Below are 27,594 nucleotides of genomic sequence, written 5' to 3' on the forward strand. Positions count from 1 at the left end.
GGTCGGACAATAGGTTAGGTTGGGGATATTCAATTTAATTAATCAATGAATATTACTATTGATTAGCATTACCAAACATGGACGTTTTATTATTATTTTAATTTAATACTGTGAAGCTGCTTTGATACAATCTGTATTGTGAAAAGCGCTATACAAATATTCTTGACTTGACTTGACAATACAACTATAAATTACTGCAATAATATCGTATCGTGAGTTCAGTATCGTGATATATATTAGTAGGCTATATACATAGTCCTCTTTTTTTTTTAGCAGTCATCAAGCTTGTACTCAGTGGTCACAGACATGAAGATACCTTTAATTTCCTCAAGCTTATTGCTCACTAAACTATAAAGTTTGATTTTGACCGGTGATATCTGTGGATGAGTTATTTACTTACTTTTTATTTGGTCTTATTAACGCCATCATTATCTTCATTCAGGCCGATTCGATTTCGAGAACGTGCATCAAAAACAAGAGGCGGGACTTATCGCACGAACCAATCAGATCCAAATCATAACGATCATATCCAATCATAGCGCGATGGAGGCATTGCCTCCTCTCATGTGACTTTCCCCCCATTCATACTCAATTACCCCCCACCAAACGCTTTAGGTGGTCTGTTAAAGTCCCTCTGTGGTAAAAAAAAAACAAGTTTTTAATTTATATATGTCTATGGTGTTTTTATGCTTTAAGACAAACCATGTGCAAATTCATAAGTCGACAGCATTGCTGAGTATTTTCTGCTTAAAACTGCAGTGAACCAAAGACAGTCTCAAAAACACGGTTTGAAATCGCTGGTGTTTCTGACGTCACAAACTACCTTGTAACCAATCAGATGAACGAGGGGGCGGGCTTTAGCATATCATTAACAGCAAATTAGCAGGGGAGTCTGCAGAGAAGCAGATTTGGAAATATAGCGGGTGTGTGATGTATATTACGATGTTATGATGAACTAAATGCCTTTTTTGTTCGGAGTTGTTTAAAGCGTGTCTAAGGATGCTGATTGTTAGAAAGCTGTCTGACTCTGAGATGCGATTGGGAACATGGTTTGTGTAACATTAGCAACACATTATTGGTAGTTTGGTAGTCGAGTAAAAGGCAAATCATATTAATTACGTTATGTGTCCGACACCATTGAGCAGGTTTTACCTCAGTAAGTTGATGAGTGGATCTCTGAGCTGCTGTGAGTGAGTGGAGGCGGGGCTAATTAGCATATTCATAGAACCGCGTATACTAAATGAGGCAAGGGTGTCGAGTCACATTCAAGCTATTTTAAGGCATGAATAATTTTATTTCATGGGAAAAAACTTTAAATATGTCATTTTGGTGATCAAAGATTAGTTTTAAAGGTCTTTAAAACTCAACTGGCTCAAGGGAGGCAAGAGGGATGCATAACTTCATCTACGGGTGTCGCTGTTGGACAGTGTTACTTTAAAAAACGAGTGACTTACACTTTTTTTAATGTCACAAAATTTTTAACGTTTGCGTTGTTTTATTTTTGTAAAATCGATTATTTTCTCATCCAGTTTCTTTGAGGAAACATATATATATATTAAAGGGCTGTCAAAAGATTAATCGCGATTAATCGCATCCAAAATAAAAGTTTGTGTTTACATAATATGTGTGTGTACTGTGTATAATTATTTATATATATATAAACACACACAATTATGTATATATTTAAGAAAAATTGGTTATATTTATATATAAAATATTTATATATTCATATAATATAATATAAATTATATAATTCATCATATAATATAAATTATATAAATGTATATCAGTATATAAATGCAAATAATTCTTAAATATACATGAATGTGCGTGTATTTATACATAATAATTATACACAGTACACACACATATATTATGCATACACAAACTTTTATTTTGAATGTGATTAATCGCGATTAATCTTTTGACAGCCCTAATATATATATATATAATTATTTTTTATGAGCAGATTGATTCTTGACTAAAATTATCCTCAAGGAATTACCTGTCAAAGATCTGTGTATGACAATTAAAAGATCCTTATGCAATTCAGCACTTTATATGTTATATCTTGTTGGCAGCATTTTCAATGAATTTCCTGCATATGTATGTGTGTCTCCACCACCTCACTCCCTGTGTTTAGCACTCTTATATACTGTCTATGGTTTAGCATCATCTCAGGACCTGAAGGAACTTCTGCTGATTAATATAAACACCTCAATGGGAAGCCATTCTTTTAAAGATATAGGGACCGGCCTAAAACAAACAGGTTTGGACCAGATCTCAACTTTGGGTGTTGGCACACATGTCTAAACCACCAATCACTCCACAATAAAGCAGGTCCATGCATGCTTTATTGATTTATGTTTAGACAAAGATTATTCTAAAGGGCAACAATTATTTTGCAGAAATAAACGCCTCTGTGCCATTTTGTTCCTGCCTAACTTTATTTAACAGCACTGTAAAGTGCATGGTAATGTTCAACTAGATAGAAAAGTTTGTCAAGACAGAAAGTTTGAAGGAGTTATAATCGTAAAAGCTTGAAGTTTTTCAGTATGAAGTTAAACTAGTTTTAAAACTTAAAGTTAGAAAATAGCAATTAGCAATAGTAGGCTACAGTCTATCAGTCTAAATCATGCTAGCAACATGTTACATGCTAGCAATGTGCTAAATCGCGCTAGCAATGTGTTAAAACATGCAACAATATGCTAGTTAACAATGTTTTAAATCATGTTAACATATAGTCACGTTTAATTCATGTTAGAAACATGCTAGCAATGTGCTAATTCATGTACATTAGCATGTTACTACTACATGATTATTAGCGATAGATAGATAGATAGATAGATAGATAGATAGATAGATAGATAGATAGATAGATAGATAGATAGATAGATAATTGGAGTTTGAACAGTCTTGGCTCATTTGAACATTCTGTTAATGTAAGTCAATGGGATTTTTACGATCGTCTTGTCAACATAATTATTAATATTACTTATTAATAAACAATTATTAATAAACAAGCGTACAATATATTTATATAATCATCTTCAAGGATTTATATAAAGTGATAGTTTTTATTTATTTATGTTTTATACTTATTTTAGTAACTGAATAATTCCCGAGGGTAAATACAGCCAGAGCAACAGATGGCGCTGTTGAGCCCGGTCACCCTGATCTCAGTTCAGACAGGAAGAGAGGAAGAGTCCTGGATCATGATGTGTGTTTGTGAAGATCTCATCTGATGGTCATTCTTCTGTTCTTGATCGAAACTCGCTTGTTTGTCAGTGATGGACCAGAAGAAGACGGTGATCGTGACAGGTAAACTGTGATGAAAGTCTTGGTAGCGGAAAACTGAATGTTTTTGATGGATCATGTGGTCTTTGTTTCAGTTTTAAGAGTTTTTCTAGTGACAGCTGAGTTTACGTCTCCTTTGTTTTGTTTTGTTTTCTTTTCTTTGTCTTTTCGTGCCTTGTCTTGTCTTTTCTTCAGTTAACTTACTGTGTTGATAGCATATAATTTACTATTATTGTCTATGATACTCATGTTTTTATCATTTACCATGGTAATACAAAGTTTAACTTTCAATTTTTATATTTACCATAGTATTGTTTTGGGACGTCTATCATGTATATGTTCGATTATGTTTGTTTGGACATTTACTACAATACTTTACTATGGCGTTTGGAGTCAGTGTTATTTCAGTATTGTTTATATTATATTATTTTTATTTTTATTAATATGTATATCAATTATTGTTTTTATAAATGATCAATAATTTTTAGTATTTTTTTATTTCAGTTTTAATTTTTATGCATTTTTTTTTGCATTAAGATAATGTAAGTTAAACATATTTAAATTAGCCAAGGCAACATTTCTGATTTTTGTTTAGTTTAGATTTTTTTTCATCTAATATTTATATTTAGTTTCAGCTTTATATAAATTCGTTTTTAATAGTTTTAGCTTTATGATAATCATCCTGTTTTGTTGTATATGGCTGTATCTACTGTAGTATAATCATTCAGTAATATCAGTATTATAATATATTAAAGTAAAAGGAATTTACCATCTGATTTCCATCATCATTGCACATTTAAATACTACTTTTTTTTTCCTGATTGAACTGATAAAAATATGCAGTTACTGATTAAATCCAGTCTTAGACTCTGGACTGCCGGGTTTAGATTCTGCTGACTCCAGCTTGTCCGGAAAGCATGTCGAGTTTAAAGGGTTTAATGGCCATAAAAGAGAAGTTGATGATAATGTACAGTCATCCGAAGCTTAGAAGTCTTGTTTCACTCTTAATATTGGGTAATAATTACTGGCTTATTGCATATTATTCTGCCGATCATACGGCTAATTACCAAATAAATACATTGACATTAAATATTGATTTGATTTGAAATAATTTCTTCTTCTATTGTTACTCAGTTTAGTGTCATTATTCAAAATGTTTGACTGTAGATTGACACCATTGACCAATCAGAATCAAGTATTTACAGGTGAAACTGGAAGAATTAGAATACGGTGCAAAAGTTAATTTATTTCAGTAATTCAACTTGAAAGGTGAAACTAATATATTATATAGACTCATTACATGCAAAGTGAGATATTTCAAGCCTTTATTGGTTATAATTTTGATGATTATTACAGCTTATGAAAACCCCAAATTCAAAATGAGAATATTGTGAAAAGGTTTTCATAAACTGTAAGCCATAATCATCAAAATTATGAAAAATAAAGGCTTGAAATATCTCACTTTGCATGTAATAAGTCTATATTATATATTAGTTTCACCTTTTAAGTTGAATTACTGAAATAAATGAACTTTTGCACCATATTCTAATTTTTCCAGTTTCACATGTATATACTGTATATATATATATAAGACAGTCACATCTGCCATATGGTTGTGTTTCTCTGTGTCTCTGTAGGTTTTGGACCGTTTGGTGAACATGCGGTCAATGCCAGCTGGGTGGCAGTAAAGGTATGATATTTGCATCTGTGGGAAATAATGAGCAGATCAGATCAAGCATGAACTATGATCTGTACTTATGTTTGTTAATGCATAACTGTAAACTTCAATTCAATATAACTTAATAGTGCTTTTTACAATACACATTGTTTCAAAGCAACTTGTTTCAATGCTACAATCAGGAATTATTATCAGTCAGTGATGAGTGTATCAAAGTAATGGCCATATGGCAATATTCATACGTTATGTGATTAGTTAAAGGTGTGGTTGATTATGATTTCACGTTTCTAACTGTAGTTAGTGTGTAATGTTGCTGTTTAATCATAAACAACATCTGCAAAGTTACAACGCTCAAAGTTCAGAGCAAAGGGAGATATTTGCTTTTAAAGAAATCGCTTTTTAAGGACGACAACAAACGGCTGGTAGGAACTACACGACATTCCTCCCGGGTTAGTGGCATCACCAACCCTAGAATTTACATAAGCCCCGCCCCCTGAACACGCAGTCCATGTTGAGAAGAGGAAGAGTTGTTGTAGTCGAGCACATTTGTGAGTCAGCTCAAACTTTAGCATCCGTCTTTTCACATACAAGAGAAAGTCACTCTGTGTGCATCTCACAACAGTTCCTATACGAGCGATTTATAGATTAGCACGACAGAATATGCTAATTGAAGATAGTTAACTCCACATCAGCAACATAAATTCATCAACTAACCATTCAGAGACGTCCTGTTGCTTCTACATGTTGTCACTTCTTCATGAGTCTCTCTATCTTTGTCTGACTCCGGTTTAACATTAAAGGCAGAACAGTTTCTGTCATTTTAGTGTGTGTGTGTGTGTGTGTGTGTGTGTGTGTGTGTGTGTGTGTGTGTGTGTGTGTGTGTGTGTGTGTGTGTGTGTGTGTGTGTGTGTGTGTGTGTGTGTGTGTGTGTGTGTGTGTGTGTGTGTGTGTGTGTGTGTGTGTGTGTGTGTGTGTGTGTGTGTGTGTGTGTGTGTGTGTGTGTGTGTGTGTGTGTGTGTGTGTGTGTGTGTGTGTGTGTGTGTGTGTGTGTGTGTGTGTGTGTGTGTGTGTGTGTGAGGTAATAGGGGTTATGCGGAGCGGCCAGCGTTCGAACCGGAAAACAGGTCTAAGCATTTCCGCTTTTCAGTTCCGCAGCGGTATTTGATCTCTGAGGTAACTGTTAATTTTTGCTTATTATAATAACATTCTAATTTCTGATCAAACTTTAGAGTAAAACTAAAAAAAAGGCGTACAACTTAAATCCTTTGTCTAATAGAGTACTCGGGGCTCTGGACGTCCGTTTGGCAATACGGTGTACATCGGAAATTGATAGTATGGGTAGCTCCTGTAAACACAGGCTATAAAAGGTCGCTATTACTACACTGTGTTTACCTCAGTAGCTGACAGCCGGAAGTAGTTATACCCGTTTTGTAGAATGTTGCGCATAACCCGTATTGCAGCCGCTAACACACATTAGCTCTTGAAGCTCCGCCCCCTGTGCCGGGAGCAGCAGCTCATTTGCATTTAAAGGGACAGACACAAAACGGTGCGTTTTAGCTCACCCTCAAAAAGTGACTTTAACATGATATATAAAAATATCTGTGGGGTATTTTGAGCAACAGGACATTTCTGAATGGTTAGTTGATGAATTTATGTCGCTTATGTGTAGTTATCTTCTAGTCATTGATTAGCATATTCTGTCATGATAATCTATAAATCGTGTTCAGGGGGCGGGGTTTATGTAAATTAGGGTTGGTGATGTCACTAACCCGGGAGGAATGTCGTAGTTCCTTCCAGCCGTTTGTTGTAGTCCTTAAAAAGCGATTTCTTTAAAAGCAAATATCTCCCTTTGCTCTGAACTTTGAGCGTTGTAACTTTGCAGATGTTATTTATGATCAAACAGCAACATTACACACTAACTACAGTTAGAAAAGTCAAATCATAATCAACCACCCCTTTAAAATGTCCTCTTCTCAGGAGCTGGAGAAACTGGGTTTGGGTGACGAAATAAACCTCCATGTTGCTGAAGTTCCTGTGGAGTATCAGACCGTCCAAAGTCTTCTACCGTCTCTATGGAAACAGCACCGTCCACAAGTAGCGTAACTACTTAGCTAGTAGCTAAACATGTTTGTGTTGTATCAAATATGAGTTTATATCTGTATAAACGAGTGCTATCAAATCGATGAATCGCATCTAACATAAACGTGTGTGTGTGTGTGTGTGTGTGTGTGTGTGTCGGTGACATTTTAAAAAAGGGAAAAAGCACTTTTTCTAAGTATTAAGAATCTCTTAATATCCTTTTAGATTCTGGTTCTTAACAAACTTTTACTTTAGCTTTTTAATTTTTAAGGCCCAACATGTTTCATTTCCAGAGACATGAAGATCTCAATTTACTCCGTGAGTAAATCAGTCAATTGTACACATTTGTAGTGCCCAAAACCCAAATATGAGTCACTTTGCATACAGCTGATAATTATTATTATTTTTTTTAAAGAGGACTATTTTTTGCAAAGTTTATTTAAATAGCTTAAGTAACAAATTACTGGTTTATATGGTTCAGCGCAAAGATCACGTGATCATATACGGTAACGCTAGTACAGGGATGTTGGCATGTACAGGTGAAACTGGAAAAATTAGAATATGGTGCAAAAGTTCATTTATTTCAGTAATTCAACTTAAAATGTGAAACTAATATATTATATAGACTCATTACATGCAAAGTGCGATATTTCAAGCCTTTATTTGTCATAATTTTGATGATTATGGCTTACAGCTTATGAAAACCTTTTCACAATATTCTAATTTTGAATTTGGGGTTTTCACAAGCTGTAAGCCATAATCATCAAAATTATGTTGAATACGGATGCTGCGTTAATTATTTTTAATGCAATAAACCATAGAAATTAACATAATTTTTGACATCCCTATTAAAGGCACAATATGCAAGATTTTTGGATTAAAATATATTTTGTAGACTTGTGTACTTACATTATCCGAAATGTTTCCAAGAATGTTTAAATCCAGAGAAATTAGCAGTTTTAACCAGGACACTGGTTAATTAAATTAAATATTTTTAATGCATTAAACCACAGAAATTTACGGAAGAGGATTAGGGCCAAGCAATAATAAAAAAATAAAAATATCTCGAGATAAAAGTAATTATAATGCGAGATTAAACTCGTTAAATTTCGAGAAAAAAAAGTCGAAATACAATCTTCAGAATAAACTCATTAAACATCGAGAATAAAGTCGTTGTGTTTTGAGAAAAAACTTGTTAAATTGCAAAACTGTCTCCATTACTTCGTAAAAACCTTTGCATTGCTGCCACAATACCATTTTCGGTCCCCATGTCCGCGCGGATCCTCTCGGGACTGTTTTTATGAAGTAACTGGCTTTTACTTTAGGATCGTTGTTGGTTGTGTACAGAATGTAACGACTGTAATCATCTATACAGCCATTAATGGCAATGCCATACGGTTTTGATTTATCATAGCTGTCATGCCAGAATGCATTTGGGCCAGCGCAAATGTACTGGCGTCTTCTCAAGCGTCTCCTTCGTCGAAATTCCACACGTTTGTGTACAAGATTGTATTTCGACTTTTTTCTCGAAATACAACGACTTTATTATCGATATTTAATGAGTTTATTCTCAAGATTGTATTTTGAGTTTTTTCTAGAAATTTAACGAGTTTTTTCTCGAAATACAACGACTTTATTCTCGATATTTAATGAGTTTATTCTCAAGATTGTATTTCAACTTTTTTTATCTCGAAATTTAACGAGTTTAATCTTGCATTATAATGACTTTAATCTGGAGATGGTTTTTTTTTTTTTTATTGCTTGGCCCTAATCCTCTTCCGTAGAAATTAAACCTTTTTGACAGCCCTATTAAAAACACATTTTATTAAAAAAAAAATTGTTTTTAATTATTTTTTCTGCTTTCTCAAAGTTAGTTGTCCACGTTGGTGTTTCGGGGATGGCCACCACAGTAACTCTCGAACAGTGTGGTCATAACCAGGGTTACATGCGCCTGGACAACTGCCGGTTCTGTCCCGACTCCCGCTGCTGTGTGGACGGAGGACCCGACTGCATCCATTCTGTCATAGACATGGACACGGTCTGTAAGAGAGTCAACTCCTCTGGGCTTGGGGTCTCTGTGTCTGTATCAAAGGACGCCGGCAGGTATGCACGTTTCTCTAACACGCTGTTAAATGCTCTTTTAAAGAGGACCTGTTATTCTTTATTCCATGGTTATCTCTTTATTTAGTGTGTAATGTTGCTGAGTTCTTCTCTATATCCGAGTCAGTGTTTCTGAACTCCTGAAACGCCTCCATTGTAGTCTTGAGTTTCTTCCGGGAACGAACACGTCACAATATTCCTCATTATAATAATTAATACGCAGAATAAAAGGGCCGGGGCCTGGTTGAGTTAGTTAATAGTGTGTTAAACTGACGGTTATGGTAAGGGGCGGGACATTTCCCAAACACACTCGAAGCACTCGACCAATTACAACACACTGATCCAGCCGACCAATCAGAGCACAGTGTGCTTTTCAGAAGGAGGGGCTTCATAGAGACAGGAAGTAAACAGAGCATTACTGACAGACTGGGAAGAGAGGAGCCGCAACAATGGAGAATATGAGGAAAATAATCAACATTCAAGCATGAAAAAACTAAATCAAGACTGTAAAAATGACATAATATGTGCACTTACAGTCTCCTTGATACCTTGCAGAATTTCTAAAACGTAAATCACTTTAAAGGGGTGGTATAATGCCCTTTTCACAAGATGTAAAATAAGTCTCTGATGTCCTCAGAGTGTGTGTGTGAAGTTTTAGCTCAAACTACCCCACAGATATTTTTATATATCATGTTAATATTGTCACTTTTTGAGGGTGAGTTAAATCACAGTTTTGTGTCTGTCCCTTTAAATGCAAATGAGCTGCTGCTCCCGGCACAGGGGGCGGAGCTTCAAGAGCTCGTGTCCTTTTACCTCTCACACACACACACACACAAACACACACGCACTGAACATTTCAAAAACTTTTAGCCTTTTATGTTCAAACCGGAGTCAGACAATGATGGAGAGACTCGAGAAGAAGTGACAACATGTAGAAGAACAGGACATTTCTGAATGGTTAGTTGATGAGTTTATGAAGCTTATGTGTAGTTATCTTCTAGTCATTGATTAGCATATTCTGTCATGATAATTTAAAACTTCACACACACACTCTGGGGACATCAGAGACTTATTGTACATCTTGTGAAAAGGGCATTATACCCCCCCTTTAAAAAGCCATTGCTGTCTCAGATAAACATCAAAGCCAGAATTAAGTTTTTGGCACAATATGGGAAGTTATGTGTGGAGTTATGAATTGCATGGTGAGATCTTTGAAAATCTGCTGAGAGATATAATAATAAATGCTTCTCTGTCACAGTAAAGAGGAATGATCAGATGTTATTTTTCAACAAACAGGCAAGAAGTGGCTCATGTTTTAGCTGGTCAGAGTCCACATTTAAACCCTTTTTAGTGAATATTTGGTTTCACATTAAACTCAAACTAACTGGGAGACATTGTTTAACTCACTCATGAACAGTTTGAAGCCATTAACATAGAGTGGAGCAACACCAACTCTTCTTTCTGTCTGCAAATAACTTACTTTATCTACAGTATTTATTTCCCGACCTGTGATTTGTGATTAAAATGGTTAAAAGGATAGTTTATCCAAAAAGTTGAAAATACTGTCATCATTGACTCACCCTAAAGTTGTTCCAAACCTGTATGAGTTGGTGACACTTTACATACAATAAGGTTCATTAGTTTACATTTACTTGCATGAACTAAACTTGAGCAATACATGTTTGTTACTGTATTTGTTAATCTATGTTAATGTTTGTTAATAAAAATAAAGCTGCACTGTAAACCCGAATAAGTTGGCATAACTCAAAACATTTAAGGCAATTTTGTACTTATACATTTTAATTGTACTTAACTTGAAATGTTTGAGTACACTAATTCATACAATAAACTTATAACTTTCATTTAATCTCAATGTGAACACTTTTATTAGTATAAACTTAGTTAGCTTTAATAAGCTAATCTGCTAACATACTTATTTGTTAACATATTAGCAATAGTATGTTATACAGAAGCACTTACTGTGTGAGTGCAACAATATAAAAGTATTATTCACTCTCAAATCAAGCGCATACACCACTTGTCACCATGATAGTAACTATCCTAAGACCAACATTAACATAAATTCTTCTAAATTAGCATAACACAACATTAATCACTACTAAATCTTCCTGCGAAATTGACGTGTTTCCATTGGCCGTATTTTCGATTCGCAATTTCAATTTGCGCAATTTGAAGGGTAATGGAAACGTGGCTAATGACACCTTAAAATAAAGTGTAACCCCAAATCCTAACCCTTTAGTAAGTACATGGAGTTACTTAATAATACTCAGTACTTAACCCCTTATATTGTGCATAGGCGGGCCCACAGCCATTACATATTTAAAACAGTAATATCCTATACTAAACCTAAACTTATCTTGACAAACTATATATCATTTGAAAGCTTACAATCTCTAGTTTACATATTTGGTGACTGATTTTCAAAATAAATTACAGAAAAGCTGTATTTTATCAATTTGCAACAAGAATATGTTCATACTCCTAATGCGTGTTCAGACCTTTATTTTGAAATAGTGATGAACATGAAAAATCATGAAAGAATGGTAGAAACCTCAGTTTGTTTTCATGCCAAGAGTTCAAAAGATAGCATCCGTTCAATTATTTTAGAAAAAAAGCTCTGAAAATGTATTAAATATAAAGAAAATAATAATAGATTCAGCATTAGTGATGTGGCGGCGAGCTATAATGCACATACGTGATCTTTCTGTGTTTCTTAGAGGTTGAATTCATTTCAAAATCTGCCAAACTTCCAACACTACTTCTGAATAGGATGTCTACTTCATAAATTGTATGAAAATTGTAAAAAATAATGGTTCAGATCACTCAAACCACATATGGAAATGGAGGCGCCCTTATATGGGCAGTAATGTCCACTAGTGGAGAAGTGTGGTACTGCGCCCAAACTAAATCTCACTGAACGCTTATTTTCTGAGATATCAACCTAACATTTGAAACACAACTTGTTCAGTTCTTTGGCTTTGATTTTTTTATTTTTTTATTTTGAGAGTCCACCAGGTTTTGAAAATATATATTTTATATAAAATATGAATAATACAATTTTTAACATTGTACATTTTCATAAACTCAAACTGTTTATTTCTAAATTAATGTATTTCACTTCTACAAAAATCTGCCAAATGTCTTCTTTAAAACAAGACCAATCTTACATCTATATTCCAAAGCATTCTTGAATTACAACCATTTAAGTTCGGATGTGCATTTTCATGTCTATTAAAAAAAAAAGGGGGTGCCGCTTAAAGGGTTAAATGTATAATTACACTGTATAAAAGTGTAACCAAATGCCCCGTCCTCTTTCCTCAGGTATCTGTGTGACTACACCTACTACACGTCTCTGTTTCTGGGCGACGGCAGATCTGCGTTCGTCCATGTTCCTCCTCTGGGAAAACCGTACAGCGCAGAGGACCTCGCGCGCGCCCTCAGAGCCGTCGTTCTGGAGATGCTTGAACTGATGGAGCAAAACAAGGCGAAGAAACACTGTCCGCACGACCAGTGAGAGTCTCACACCTGGATTCAGGAGCTCATGCACATTTGAAGACTTCGATATCTTAGCTTGTGTGCTACGTACACGCTTGAGAATCGACTCGTGCTGAACTCGACGCTGCAGCCGGGCTCAAATCATTAAGAAAGCACTTTAATGGGGTATACTTGAAACATGCAGAGATTTGGTATTATGCATAAAACACAACACTTTTCTCTCGCCGTCTTGTTTTTATATTCGTTATTTAACAGATTAAAGGTTGTGTAGGTCAGAATTGTCTAAAGAACTTTTTTTCAAATTGGCTTAAACTGTCTTTATATACCAATACATAATTAAAATGTAAGTACTTTGAAAAAGAGAGTATCAAAATTGAGTGACTCTAGTGTATTTAATCTTCAAAAAACACAGCTCATTAATTCCTACCGGGACGAAACAAGTGATTGGCTTGCGCGACTGTCACTCTCCGTCGCCATGACTACCGCCGCTATTACTGGCTCCGCCCACATGCGCGCAGTCGCGCACCCGTTTTTAGGTGGGAGTGAATGGAATTAATGAGCTGTGTTTATTGAAGCTTAAATACACTAGAGTCACTCAGTTTTTTATACTCTCTATTTCAGAGTACTTGCATTTTAATTATGTATTGGTATATAAAGACAGTTTAAACAAATTTGAATAAAAGTTTTTTAGACAATTCTGACCTACCCTACCTTTAAGTGCTAACACTTTACAATAAGGTTTCAATTTGCTAACATTAGTTAACTAACATGAACAATACGTCTACAGCATTTACAGGTGAAACTGGAAAAATCAGAATATGGTGCAAAAGTTCATTTATTTCAGTAATTCAACTTAAAAGGTGAAACTAATATATTATATAGACTCATTACATGCAAAGTGAGATATTTCAAACCTTTATTTGTTATAATTTTGATGATTATGGCTTATAGATATGAAAACCTTCTCACAATATTCTATTGGTTTTCATAATCTGTAAGCCATAATCATCAAAATCATAACAAATAAAGGCTTGAAATATCTCACTTTGAGTCTATATAATATATTAGTTTCACCTTTTAAGTTGAATTACTGAAATAAATGAACTTTTGCAGCATATTCTAATTTTTCCAGTTTCATTAATCTTAGTTGATACATTTTTAAGCTCAAATGTTGAATCTTTAAATGCACTGTGAACTAACATGAACAAAGGTTAATAAATGCTGAAAACATGTAGTGCTTAGTGTTAGTTAATGCATGTTAACAAACCTTATTGTAAAGTGTTACTGATTAACTATGTATGTAGTAAGCGTTTCAAATCAGGGTTTTTATAGTTGACAAAACTAAAAACATAATTTAAAATATTGATAAAAACTATAATCTCAGTGACAGTAAACTAACACTGTTTTTAAGTGAACTCTTATCATTTGCAGCTTTCAAAAATACCCCTAACACACACCGGGCTGGGAGTATAAGCATCCCAGTTTATTTGATCACAGACTACAGAGCAGGTGGAAAGGCTGGTGTAAAATTATGAGGAAGTAAAAACAATGTTTTGCCTTCTGGACAGTGATTATAAAGACATAATAACTATGTCTGTCTGGTTATTAAAGTGCCACAGTGAGTAACCAGACTTTTAGGACACAAGCATCAAACCTAACTGTACAATCCAAGTGTGTTTTTCACCATTTTAATCCTTTTATGTACAGGGTCCCACATAAAGACACCTCAATCTGATGCCTTTTGAGTAACCCAAGGTCTAATGCTATCAGCGCTAGCTGTGAAGACATCCGCGGTTTGGCTTTTGTTAACTATACGAAATGTGAAGTGGTGAGATGATTGTAAGGTGATGTCTTTCTTCTCTCAGTGGACGTTGTTTGAGATTTTCTTCTTGTATTGCTTTCTTACTCTCTGCCAAATGCTGGAATTTTGGACTATGTAGAATTAGGTCCAAACTAAAATAACTCTTTAAACTGCTTATTGACGGTTAATTACATTACATAGCATTGCATTAAATTACATTACATTACATTATGCATTGCATTAAATTATTACATTGTGTTGCATCACATTGCATTATACATTGCATTGCATTAAATTACATTACATTGCATTGCATTACATTATACATTGCATTAAATTATTACATTATGCATTGGATTAAATTATTACATTACATTGTATTGCATTCCATTACATTATACATTGCATTCAATTATTACATTACATTGTATTGCATTGCATTACATTATACATTGCATTCAATTATTACATTGTATTGCATTACATCGTATTATACATTGCATTGCATTAAATTACATTATGCATTGCATTAAATTATTACATTGTGTTGCATCACATTGCATTATACATTGCATTAAATTACATTACATTGCACATTGCATTGCATTACATTATACATTGCATTAAATTATTACATTATGCATTGGATTAAATTATTACATTACATTGTATTGCATTGCATTACATTACACATTGCATTCAATTATTACATTGTATTGCATTACATCGTATTATACATTGCAATGCATTAAATTACATTACATTGCATATTGCATTGTATTACATTATACATTGCATTAAATTATTACATTATGCATTGGATTAAATTATTACATTACATTGCACATTGTATTGCATTGGATTACATTATACATTGCATTCAATTATTACATTACATTGCATTACACATCGCATTAAATTACATTATACATTGCATGACATTATACATCACATTTAATTATTACATTACATTGCATTGCTTTAAATTATACATTGCATTGCATTAAATCACATTACATTATACAATACATTGCATTGTATTACATTATAATGAATCAGTCCATTATATGATTTTATAAAAAGTTATTTGAATTGCATATATGGTTTTAATTTTCTTTCTTTCGCTTGTTTTTCTAAGGTTTTTACTGGAATTTGAGTGATTAATTACAACATACTGGACCAAACAGATAATGCTGTGAATCTTCATTATTTTAATGTTGCCTAAAAACACTGTTATTTTCAGCATTTCCTTGTTTCCACTGATCAGTTTTATTGTATTAAGTGTTCTGACATCTGTTCAAGTGTATACATTAATATTCCCACATTCTGGTGGACGCTGTTGTGTTTCCTTATTCTTCCACTTTTTTTATAAACTGTAGCTCTTAATAAATGATTTCTGCCTTATTTAATCGTTTTTTTTATCTTAAATTCATAAAATTGATGTGAATTTTTACATTACATTTTAATATTACCTTTAATATTATTTAATATTTAACATTACATATTTAAAAGTATGAGATCACTAGTGATAATGTGTTCCAAAAAGCAGAATCACCAATTTTATTATCAGCATATCATATTATAATAAATATATAGGCCTATTAATAAGTTTGTACAATGAAAGTGTGCATTAAGAAGTCCAAATATTTTAGGTTTTTCACTCTTTATTTGCCTTTTTAAGTTATCTGAAGTCAGATACATAAAAACACAAATATTCGATAATTACAAATATTAAAGGTTATTAAATATTATTAGTCAAGTCATCTTCATTTATATAGCGCTTTTAACAATGTAGATTGTTTCAAAGCTGCTTTACAGAGATAAACGTATAATTTAAGGTAACAGAGTTGTTAAAACTAAATGCATAATATTTATCAAATGATTTATAATTTTTTTATAATATTCCAGGACACTGCCCATTCACATTCAGTATATTATACCGTCTTTATTTTGTATTGCAAAAATATATATATATATATTTTGCGCAATAAAATTGTATTATAGCACATTTCATACATTCAAAGTGCTTTACACAGACATGAATTAAACTGTTACATAATGAATGCAATTAAAAGTTATAAATTGAATTAAAAGAGTAAAAAAAGATGATACATAGATCAACTTCTCATCTGGCAAAACCTGTGTATCATTTTTTACTGTGAGATTTTCCCATGGTGATTGAACACAATATTATATTTCAGAACAGAGCTAGACATCTATTTCTAGACGATGTGTCATCTAAAATGACAGCAAAATGTTTACAAAACAGTCCTTTTCCTGTAAAAACAGCAAACGTGTGTACACGTCAGCGGTTCCGTGCGCTCTACGTCGGTTGCGCTCGCCCGTGACGTCAGCGCGCGTCGCGCTCTCTCGAGTGGGAGTCGAATCTTTCTCCGGAATCGTTTGCTTTCATTTCTGCACGAGCCCGTCGCGCGCGCCGTTTCCTTCTCTTCGCTTCGAATCAAAACAAACGTCGCCCGACGCGCCTCGGTCGGTTATTCTCCCGCACCTCGGACGGATTATTCGGTGTTTTCTGTGAAAAGGCGGTCAATAGAGCCGGATAAAGATGAGTGTGGAGGCGTACGGGCCGAGCTCGCAAACGCTCACCTTCCTGGACACGGAGGAAACGGAGCTTCTCGGGGCCGACACGCAGGGCTCCGAGTTCGAGTTCACCGACTTTACATTGCCCAGCCAGACCCAAACCCAAGGCCAGACCCAGAGTCAGCTCGACAACCAGGTATGAACGCATAAAAACACACAAACGAGCTTTAAATCAGGCGGGCTAGAACGCGTTTGAGTCCAAATATGGCGAGCTAGCAGGCGTTAGCCGCGCGGTAGCGTTAGCAACGATAGAGCAGGCCGCCTGAGAGAGAGAGATAGAGAGAGTTGTCAGAGGGACTTTTGTCAACTACAGTAATGTTTTAACTCATTTTATTTACTAATAAGTTCAATCAAATACACGATCTCGTTTGTTATGATGGATGATGTGTGTTTTGGTTGGTTAGCTGCGGATCCCAGGTGTATTTTCGTACTTTCTGAGGGACTTTTGTGAACAACAGTGGTGTGCATAGTGATCTAAATGTATTAAGTAATCTGAAAATATCAAGCAGCACGTGTTATTACAGACACCTTGAGTTGGCTACAGCTGTCAGGTGTGTTGTCAGATATTTGTTTACTGTATTGATGTTATAATATAGTTCTGCCGCTGATCTGGGATGTATTTATGTACTTTCAAGGATGCATTTATTAACTGTTTGGCGTTATTATAAAATTATGCACCATTTATGTGGTATTTTATGGCTTGTTTATGTCAGTAGTTGCATCTGACATGTGATTGTGTGTTTCTTTTGTGAGCTACACTGGTGTTAAATGAATATGTTTGAGGTTTTAGTATGAGTGATTCATTATAGGGCTTTGTTTTGGTCAGGTAGATGTTTTGGTGAATGATTTAGCTATATTGTTTAATGTTTGCTCTATTAATATGTTGCATCAGGTTTTTGTGCATTTAAAGGTTAGTTCATTCAAAAATGAAAAAAATATCCTATAATTTACTCATCCCTCAAGCCATCCTAGATGTATATGATTTTCTTCTTTCAGACAAACACAATTAGAGTTATATTAAAAAATATCCGGGCTCTTCCAAGCTTTATAATGGGAGTTAATGGTGCCTTCGAGTTTGAAGCCCAAAAAAGCGCATCCATCCATCATAAAAGTAGCTTAATACATACCATACGGCTCCAGTGGGGTTAATAAAGGCCTTCTAAAGTGGAAGTGATGCTTTTTGTAAGAAAAATATCCATAATTATAACTTTAGAAACTATAATCTCTAGCTTCCGGTAACGGCCGTACGCGAGTCGAGTTCTGGCGGAAGAGTGACCTCTGACCCGACGAAAAGAGGAAGCACGGAGGATAGAGCAGACCGCGAGAGACATTAGCCGTTTCTTAATGTCAAGGAAGGATCCTCGGAAGCCGGAATTTCGAGGATGCTACGTCATCGACATCCGTCGAAGGACTGTTCCAATGTCGAGGATCCTCAGAATTTCAACCAAGGGCGGAGTCCTTCGTTCGGAAAATATCCCATATACAGGAAAGGGTGCATATGTGTAGACTTCGCGCTCTCAAATCGCCCACAATCCTATGCGCGTAGCTTTGCTATCTTGTTTTTAAAAAAAATACGAAATGTCGGACGATAGCGGAGTCGGAGCAAAAACGGGGAAATATGCTTTTAAATGAAGTATATTTACGTTACCATACATTTGTTATAACCGTCATATAAGTAAAGTTTAACGTTTAAATGCCAGTACAAATTACTACCGTATTGATATTACAAATTATACAAATTACGTTATGGCTAACCTGTCATTTTAACAATTGTTAGCTTGTTTGCCGTCACCAGTATTTCACATATTTTACCATTGCATGTGTTTTAACAGCTAGAATGTTGCTATGGACGCAGTTCTGTTCACTCAGGCAATACAATCATTTTTAAATCAATAAACTCCTTTTTAAATAAATTATTTTGTCTCAAATTATTGATTTATTATTATTGATTTATTTTGTTAGGTAGGCAGCCATGTAATAAGCGGGATAATGTATAGCGAGCCAGTTTTTACAGCGAATACAACCCTTTTAGGTTTATTCAAGACCGCTTCGCGTTATAGTTCGCGGGGTTTCACTGACGGACGCAATGACGTGCACTTGCTAGAATGTTCCATTTACGTGTTCTCTCGAATCCTAAAGAGGATCCTCGCCTAGCCTCTGAAGGAAATGACTTGGAAGGACGCGTCCTGCCAAGGAAGTATCCTTGACATTGAGAAACACCTATTAACTCTCATCTAAGATTACGCTACTCCTACATCATGCGTCGGGTCAGAGGTCACTCTTCCACCGGAACTAGACTCACGTATGGCCGTTACCGGTGATTATAGTTTATAAAGTTACAAATATGGATGTTTTTCTTTAAAACGCATTGTTTCGCTCCAGAAGACTTTATTAACACTGCGATGGATGCGTTTTTTGGGGGGCTTCCAAAACTCAGGCACCATTCACTCCCATTATAAAGCTTGGAAGAGCTTTTTAAAGGGGTGGTAAAATGCTATTTTCACAAGATGTAAAATAAGTCTCTGATGTCCCCAGAGTGTGTGTGTGTGTGAAGTTTTAGCTCAAAACACCCCACAGATATTTTTATATAGCATGTTAATATTGTCACTTTTTGAGGGTGAGCAAAAACACACCGTTTTGTGTCTGTCCCTTTAAATGCAAATGAGCTGCTGCTCCCGACACGTGTGTGTGTGTGTGTGTGTTATGGTGTGTTCAAGTCATCTCGTATAGATCGTATTCACGAGTTGAACGCACTTGAATGGCACCATAATGTCGTAAATACCAGTGGGAAGCTCTGGATTTTCTCTAAGCCCCGATCTTTACGAGTTGTGGGCGTGTCACTGAGAAACATGGCGGATTACCACAATACAAGGTATTTAGCTTGTCAGGCTTTTTTATTTACAGCACAGTAAGCTAATTACCTGCACAGAGTATGATAGCATTATAAAAAAAACTATGTAATATGTTTATGTAACGATAAAGTTTTCAGTGGCTTCATAAATTAACTAAAAACATAAAAAACCAAAGCACACTCATGCAAATCTTTGTTCTTCATTTTCTAGAACGAGAGTTTAAGAACCTCGCTGTATTTTTGTGTAATTAATTAAGAGAAAGTACTCCGCCATCTTACTCCGACAAAAGTGACTTGAACGCACACCGGCTGCCGTAAACACGACTTCCCACATCGTGCGTACGAACTTCCCAAGATGACTTGAATGCACCATTACCATTAGCAGCTGCGATTACCTCACACACACACACACACACACACACACTAAAATGACAGAAACTGTTCTGCCTTTAATGTTAAACCGGAGTCAGACAAAGATAGAGAGACTCAAGAAGAAGTGACAACATGTAGAAGCAACAGGACGTCTCTGAATGGTTAGTTGATGAATTTATGTTGCTGATGTGGAGTTAACTATCTTCAATTAGCATATTCTGTCATGCTAATCTATAAAGCGCTCGTATAGAAACTGTTGTGAGACGCACACAGTGACTTTCTCTTGTATGTTAAAAGATGGACGCTAAAGTTTGAGTTGACTCACAAATGTGCTCGACTACAACAACTCTTCCTCTTCTCAACATGGACTGCGTGTTCCGAGGGCGGGGCTTATGTACATTTTAGGGTTGGTGATGTCACTAACCCGGGAGGAATGTCGTGTAGTTCCTACCAGCCGTTTGTTGTAGTCCTTAAAAAGTGATTTCTTTAAAAGCAAATATCTTCCTTTGCTCTGAACTTTGAGCGTTGTAACTTTGCAGATGTTGTTTATGATCAAACAGCAACATTACACACTAACTACAGTTAGAAAAGTGAAATTATAATCAATCCCTTTAAAGCTGCAGTCCGGCACTTTTTTGGGTTTAAAAATATCAAAAAAGACATTTTTGAAAAAAAACGTAACCAGCCAGTGTTCAAAACGATCTGCTTGCCTTACCTCGATTCAAAACGGTAATCTTGTAATAATGATTTTAATTCCAGTGGTACTGGTGGATTTCCGCGGGAATTTCGAGCATGTCTTTGCGTCATTACGTCACTTCTGTACACATAGAGAAGGAGTCCCCGGCTAGCGTGTGTGGATGATGGAGGTGGAGGTTTAGCTTAGCACTTGGTATGGCGGATCCCGAAAGTTTAAAGCGACAATCACCAGTGACAACTGGAGATTCACCAGTTGTAAAACCCAAAGACTTAAAAAATATATATATTTCACGTTTTGACGTGATATAAGCAATCGTTAGATTTAATCAGCATGATAGCCTACTGCAATGCTTCCCCTCACCCCCCGAATTTGGTCAGAACAAAAGTGAATGTTACTTACTTGTTCAGATGACATTTTCCGATGAAAATTCTAATGTTGACACTTTCAAAAAGTATACTCTGAGATTGCTGATGACATTAACGTTACAGTATCCACAGCGACGCGGCAGCCTCAATACATTGTTCATCCGCGCTGTTTCATGCCGATTTACTACCCACGCACAGTTAATAATTCCGCGAATAACTGCAATTGCAGATTTCTAACAGAGATGGCGACAAAGAGGAAAAACGACGGACTGCAGCTTTAATATAACTTAAAAAAAATTGTTTGGCTGAAAGAAGAAAGTCGTATACACTCGTATAGGATGGTGAGTTTTTGGGTGAACTATCCCTTTAAGTATATGAGGCAGCAGACAGAGTAAGTTTCATTGTTTTAGTAAATCAAGTGTGTATTTATGCTTGATTTAATAGCATTTGTGCTGCAGTTTCCTGCGGGTGTAAGTTGCAGATATGTGTGATTTGATGGTTATGTGCATTGTGCAGTGGATTGAATCTCCTGTTTTCGCTTTTGTGCTATTTAAAGATTTGTTTTGTAGAAATGGGGGTGTTAAAGTGAAAAGTTGTGTGTTCAGGTGAACGGGCCTGACGGAGTTCTGCCCAACGGAGAAGATGCAGTGGTGAAGACCAGCCAACTTCTGGCCGAGCTGAACTTTGAGGAGGATGAGGAAGATACTTACTACACTAAAGATCTGCCAGTGCACGCCTGCAGGTACTGAAGAAGATGATGAAGACATATCTCGCGTGCCTTAATTATGTGTCTATAGCTGTGAGCGATGTAGAGTATTGCACGATTTGATTCTCTGAAATAGGGCTGTAAACGATTAATCGCGATTAATCACATCCAAAATAAAAGTTTGTTTACATAATATATGTGTGTGTATTGTGTATAATTATTTTGTATATATAAATACACAGACATGCATGTATATATTTAAGAAAAATTTGTTATTTATATATTAAATAGTTATATTTATATATAATATAAATTATATAAAAATATATATGCAGTATATAAATGCAAATATTTTTTAAATATATACATGCATGTGTGTGTATTTATATATACAAAATATTTATACACAATACACACACATATATTATGTAAAGAAACTGTTATTTTGGATGCGATTAATCGTTTACAGCCCTACTCTGAAACATGTACCTCTGATCACTCACAGCATTATTTGTACGGGTGAAACTTGAAAAGTTAGAATATGGTGCAAAAGTTCATTTATTTCAGTAATTCAACTTACCGTATTTTCCGGACTATAAGTGGCATCAGTCACTTAAATGCGTCATGAAGAGGAAAAAAACATATATAAGTCGCACTGGACTATAAGTCACATTTATTTAGACATGTATTTCACAAAATCCAAGACCAAGAACAGACATTTAATCTGGAAAGGCAAGTTATTCAGCTCCACAACAGCACACAGAACAACAGCTGAATAGTGTCCGGTGTGTTAGCGTAACACATTATCAGTTATTCAGCGACACAATAGCATAAAGAACATATACCTGGGAGGCTGAATAGGCTAAACTAACATTAGCCAGCGAGTCCAACAAGTTACCGGTAAGCAAGTTCACCAAGCTCCCGATCTCACTCCTCAACACTGAATACATTGAGTTCTTCCTCTGTGTCGCTTCTGAACAACTCCGCTAACTAGAGCGCCCTCTCGCGGCTGTAGACGGTAATGTTTTCTCTTGGTTCATCTCAGTCTGTATGAATTCATTTTGATATATAAGTCGCAGGACCAGCCAAACTATGAAACATTTTTTACTTATAGTCCGGAAAATACGGTAAAAGGTGAAACTAATATATTATATAGACTCATTACATGCAAAGTGAGATATTTCAAGCCTTTATTTGTTATAATTTTGATGATTATGGCTTACAGCTTACAGCCCTTTTCACAATATTCTTATTTTGAATTTGGGGTTTTCATAAGGTGTAAGCCATATTCATCAATTATAATAAAGGCTTGAAATATCTCACTTTGTATGTAATGAGTCTATATAATATATTAGTTTATATTACCTTTTAAGTTGAATTACTGAAATAAATGAACTTTTGCACCATATTCAAATTTTTCCATTTTCACCTGTAGATTATTGCATGATTTGATTCTCTGAAACATGTGTATCACTAACAGCATTATTTGTATATGACACTGTGCGGTGTAATTGACAGTTTTCCCAGGCAACTTCAGTCGGCCAATTATTTATACAAACATAAATAATGCCTTATTTATGTAGGTCATTGTAGGTAGGTAGTTATTTTATCAGTATCTTTACAGATGATTTAACGTCACATACTTTTATTAACAGCACATACTTTTATAATATAATATTCAAATAAATGCTGTTCTTTGGAATTTTCTATTCATCAAAGAATAAATCCTGAAAAAATGTTCCATGGTTGGTTTTCCACAAACATTTTTCAACATTGATAATAATTATCAGAATATTTTTTTGAGCAGCAAATCACCTTTTGACTCTGAAGACTGTAGTAATGAATTAGCTTTGCATCACGGGAATAAATTCAATTTCATAGTATATTGATTGAAATGGAAAGGTTATTTGAAATTGTAATAATATTTCACAATATTACTGTTTTTACTTAATCAAGTAAATGCAGCCATGGTGAGTATAAGAGACTTCTGTCAAAAACATGAATAAATCTTATCGACCCCAAACTTTTGAACAACGGTAGTGTGTGTCAGGCCTCATCCACACGACTGCGTTTTAGTTTATAAACGGAGAATTAAAACGAATACGATCTCCGTCCACACCAGCGTTTTATCTGCGTATTAGAATTGATCTCCGTCCACATTAAAACGACTGAAAATGCGGATCACGTGACCATTCACCAACACCGGTGTAAACAGGCGCATGTAGGCGGTTATAAGATTGTAAAATGCAGAATTTACTTGCACAACAGCTGCTAGCAAAGACATCAACGTCAGTAACGCTTGTAATTCGTTATCCATGTTGCAGTCACGAACGTTACGTAGTCCAGGCTGTTTTTGTATGTTTTCCTCCCGGGGACGGGTCATGTGATGCGTGACTGACGAATCAGGGAAGGATACGCCATGACTGATGACACCCAATCATAGAGCCGTGCGTGAGCCTCTGCTTCATCGTTTCTAATGTCCTCCGTTTTGACTCGTCTTCACTAAAACGCCCTCCGGAGATTCAAAACGCGAAACGGGGTCGGACTCGGAGCGTTTCTAAACTTCTCCGTTTTAGGTCTTCGGTTTTGCCGTTGTAGTCTGGATGGGAGGTGCAAACGTAGCAAAAGGTCTCCGTTTCTAAACGAAAACGCAGTAGTGTGGATGGGGCCTCAGTGTATTACTAGTATGCTACAGTAATCATTATGTGAGCTGGTTTTTGTTTTGTGTGTTTGCAGCTACTGTGGCATCCATGATCCAGCGTGTGTGGTTTACTGCAACACCAGCAAGAAATGGTTTTGCAATGGCCGGGGCAACACCTCTGGCAGGTGAGTCCAGCAATTCGATTACGTTTGTGTTGTTAAACTCAAACCAAAGCATTGTTAACACCTAAAGGCTGATGTCTTTTCAGTCACATTGTGAACCATTTGGTGAGGGCCAAATGTAAGGAGGTGACGCTGCATAAGGACGGGCCGCTGGGAGAGACGGTTCTCGAATGCTATAACTGTGGCTGCCGTAACGTCTTCCTTCTCGGCTTCATCCCGGCTAAAGCGGACTCTGTCGTGGTGCTTCTGTGCAGGTAAAATTCACCACTCATTCACAAACTGCTGTTTCTGTGGATAAAATCATCACAGGAGTTTATTTTGAGTGGGTGGACCCAAATCTAAATTGACGTCTTTTAGACATCAGTAAATAAAGGGGAGTTTTAGTAATTGTTTTTTATTACAACAACAACAACAACAATAAAATTTAAATATGCTCTATCTAGCTGCTTGATTGTGTCTTTATGATATGTATAAGGCATAATCTGTAAGCTTTACAGGATTAGTTTACTTCAAAATGAAAATTGTCATCATTTACTCACACTCAAGTTGTTTCATTCAAACCTGTATGAGTTTCTTTCTTCTGCTGAACGCAAAGGAAGATATTTTGAAGAATGTCGGTAACCAAACAGTTGATGGACCCCATTGACTTCCATAGTATATTTTTTCCTTCTATGGAAGTCAATGGAACCAGTTAACTGTCTGGTTACTGACATTCTCTAAAATATCTTCTTTTGTGTTCAGCAGAAGAGAGAAACTCGTACAGGTTTGAAACAACTTGAGTGTGAGTAAATGATGACAATTTTCATTTTGAAGTGAACTATCCCTTTAAGGCTATTAAACTGTTAATATTGAGTGTCTAAACTCTTTCATGTGTGAAGGTACATGCTTACTGAAAATGAAATGGGAAAGTCCCTAATGTTGCTTGCATTTATACATAATGAAACTGGGCGTGAGTGTAAGAAACATTTTGCATTTATGTGCCTCGTGTGCTAGCATAATTGCTTTTAATGTGCTTTTAATGTAGATAAATGCACAAAAAATAAAATGTACACATTTGATTTTTATGAATTATATAAGTTTTATATCAGTTTAATCAATAGTTGTGTGTGCATATAAAAAGCAATGCATAAAACATTATTTTCCATTTTTAACTGGAGTGTTTTTCTAGAGATTGCATTTCATGTTGAATTATTTTAAAATGTTTAATGTAAATTTAATCACACCACTTGAAACCACACAGTGTGCATGTTGTTAAGCGTGTGCAGCCTCTCCGTCTCATGGGTGTGTGTTTGTGTGTTTAGGCAGCCGTGCGCCAGTCAGAGCAGTCTGAAGGACATTAATTGGGACAGCTCTCAGTGGCAGCCGCTCATCCAGGACCGCTGCTTTCTGTCCTGGTTGGTGAAGATCCCGTCTGAGCAGGAGCAGCTGAGGGCCCGTCAGATCACGGCCCAGCAGATCAACAAACTCGAGGAGCTCTGGAAGGTACACTGATTTACATATGTCTAGGGATGCACTGAAGTTTTGCATTTTGGCCGAAAAAGAAAAAAGGGCGGAAATATGGCGTTCATGTTTCACTCTCGCGCAACATTTTTAGTAACTTCACCAGCGGCTTTTTCCGCTCCATGTGTGCACCACGCTCTCCGTTCCGTGTGTGTGTGTGTACACCTGCTCAATGTTCCGCTCCGTGTGTGTGTGTGTGTGTACGCCTGCTCAATGTTCCGCTCCGTGTGTGTGTGTGCGCGCCTGCTCAATGTTCCGCTCCGTGTGTGCACTGCGGACTCTGCTCTGTCGCTCATGGCCCAAATTCTACTCATGTACCGATGGTGCTCACCGGAAAAGCAAAATCCGCTCAAATAACGTGCCGACATTAGTCAAGTCAAGTCATCTTCTTTTATATAGCGCTTTTAACAATGTAGATTCACTTCCGTCGCAACAATCATTAGTTATTAAATTAGAGGCCGCTAAGACAACACCGTTCTCTCTACACACACTTTAAAGGCAAACCTGTGAGAAACACTGATGGCGCTCGCGTGCGCATTAAGAATTAATTCTATAGTTATGCGCATTTGAATATATGTGCGCAGGTTTGTAATTCCCTACAATCCAAGGCTTAACAAACTACTTGTCTGGCCTTAATTTTTTAGACAGAATTGTATCACTTCGGGGTAGAAACCGAAATTATCCCGACAACGCTTTATCTGTAGAGTGGTAAAGGGATCCTCCATAGGGAGAGGCTAGTTGACACTTCAGCACGGCGACATTAAATTTCTCTGTAGTAGACTTCTGTTTGCAATATCCCTAGCGTGCTGTGACATGGTATAGCCGTGCTGGGAAAGCTGGTAAAATGGCGCTACCCTCTCATTCACTGATCTGCTGTCTGCTCACATGCTCTGATAATAATAGTTTTCTAAGACTATATCTTGACAATTAGTCAAAAAAAAATATGTTAAATCTTGAGTTGTTGCATAGAACTGAATGACGAGTAATATATTGATATTTTAATATAGGGCTATTTTCTGTCCAATTTTTGTGTTACTTTAAATAATAGTGTGGTTATTTTATTTGATTGCCTTGTAGTTAAAAAAAAAATTCTGATTCAATTAAATTATTGCATTTCATTTATTTTAAAAGTCTAATAATAATACAATTATATTAAAAAAGTAATGTCAAATTAAGAAATGAACAATTGTTTTTAAAAAGTCATTTTC

The 27,594-nt window shown here is 35.8% G+C and overlaps 2 protein-coding genes across 3 annotated transcripts in view; both read left to right on the top strand.

Annotated features, from left to right (window-relative positions):
* The first annotated feature begins 3,087 nt into the window (after positions 1-3,087).
* On the top strand, positions 3,088-14,693 carry pgpep1 (pyroglutamyl-peptidase I). The gene is made up of 5 exons (XM_079613194.1): positions 3,088-3,321; positions 4,935-4,987; positions 6,953-7,069; positions 8,925-9,157; positions 12,497-14,693. The coding sequence occupies exons 1-5, from the start codon at positions 3,291-3,293 to the stop codon at positions 12,687-12,689; spliced, it is 627 nt and encodes a 208-aa protein (XP_079469320.1). The 5' UTR covers positions 3,088-3,290; the 3' UTR covers positions 12,690-14,693.
* A 2,085-nt stretch (positions 14,694-16,778) lies between these two features.
* The window catches only part of upf1 (UPF1 RNA helicase and ATPase), a 44,948-nt gene continuing 34,132 nt past the window's right edge, over positions 16,779-27,594 (top strand). The window contains exons 1-5 of one of the 2 annotated variants that reach the window (XM_079612894.1): positions 16,779-17,208; positions 21,963-22,099; positions 24,800-24,889; positions 24,973-25,140; positions 26,188-26,368. In XM_079612894.1, coding sequence (XP_079469020.1) covers positions 17,038-17,208; positions 21,963-22,099; positions 24,800-24,889; positions 24,973-25,140; positions 26,188-26,368 — 747 coding nt within the window. In that variant the 5' untranslated portion in view covers positions 16,779-17,037. The remainder of the gene's footprint in view (positions 17,209-21,962; positions 22,100-24,799; positions 24,890-24,972; positions 25,141-26,187; positions 26,369-27,594) is intronic. The other variant, XM_079612893.1, reaches the window with a different exon arrangement.

This window comes from Phoxinus phoxinus (assembly GCF_949152265.1).
Source record: "Phoxinus phoxinus genome assembly, chromosome: 5".
Taxonomy (NCBI): domain Eukaryota; kingdom Metazoa; phylum Chordata; class Actinopteri; order Cypriniformes; family Leuciscidae; genus Phoxinus; species Phoxinus phoxinus.

Bases quoted from the DNA above. Each gene is read 5' to 3' on its own strand.
- pgpep1 (XM_079613194.1), top strand. From the start codon at position 3,291: ATGGACCAGAAGAAGACGGTGATCGTGACAG. The intron at 4,988-6,952 runs GTATGATATTTG...TCCTCTTCTCAG, and splicing joins CCAGCTGGGTGGCAGTAAAG to GAGCTGGAGAAACTGGGTTT. The intron at 7,070-8,924 runs GTAGCGTAACTA...GCTTTCTCAAAG, and splicing joins GGAAACAGCACCGTCCACAA to TTAGTTGTCCACGTTGGTGT.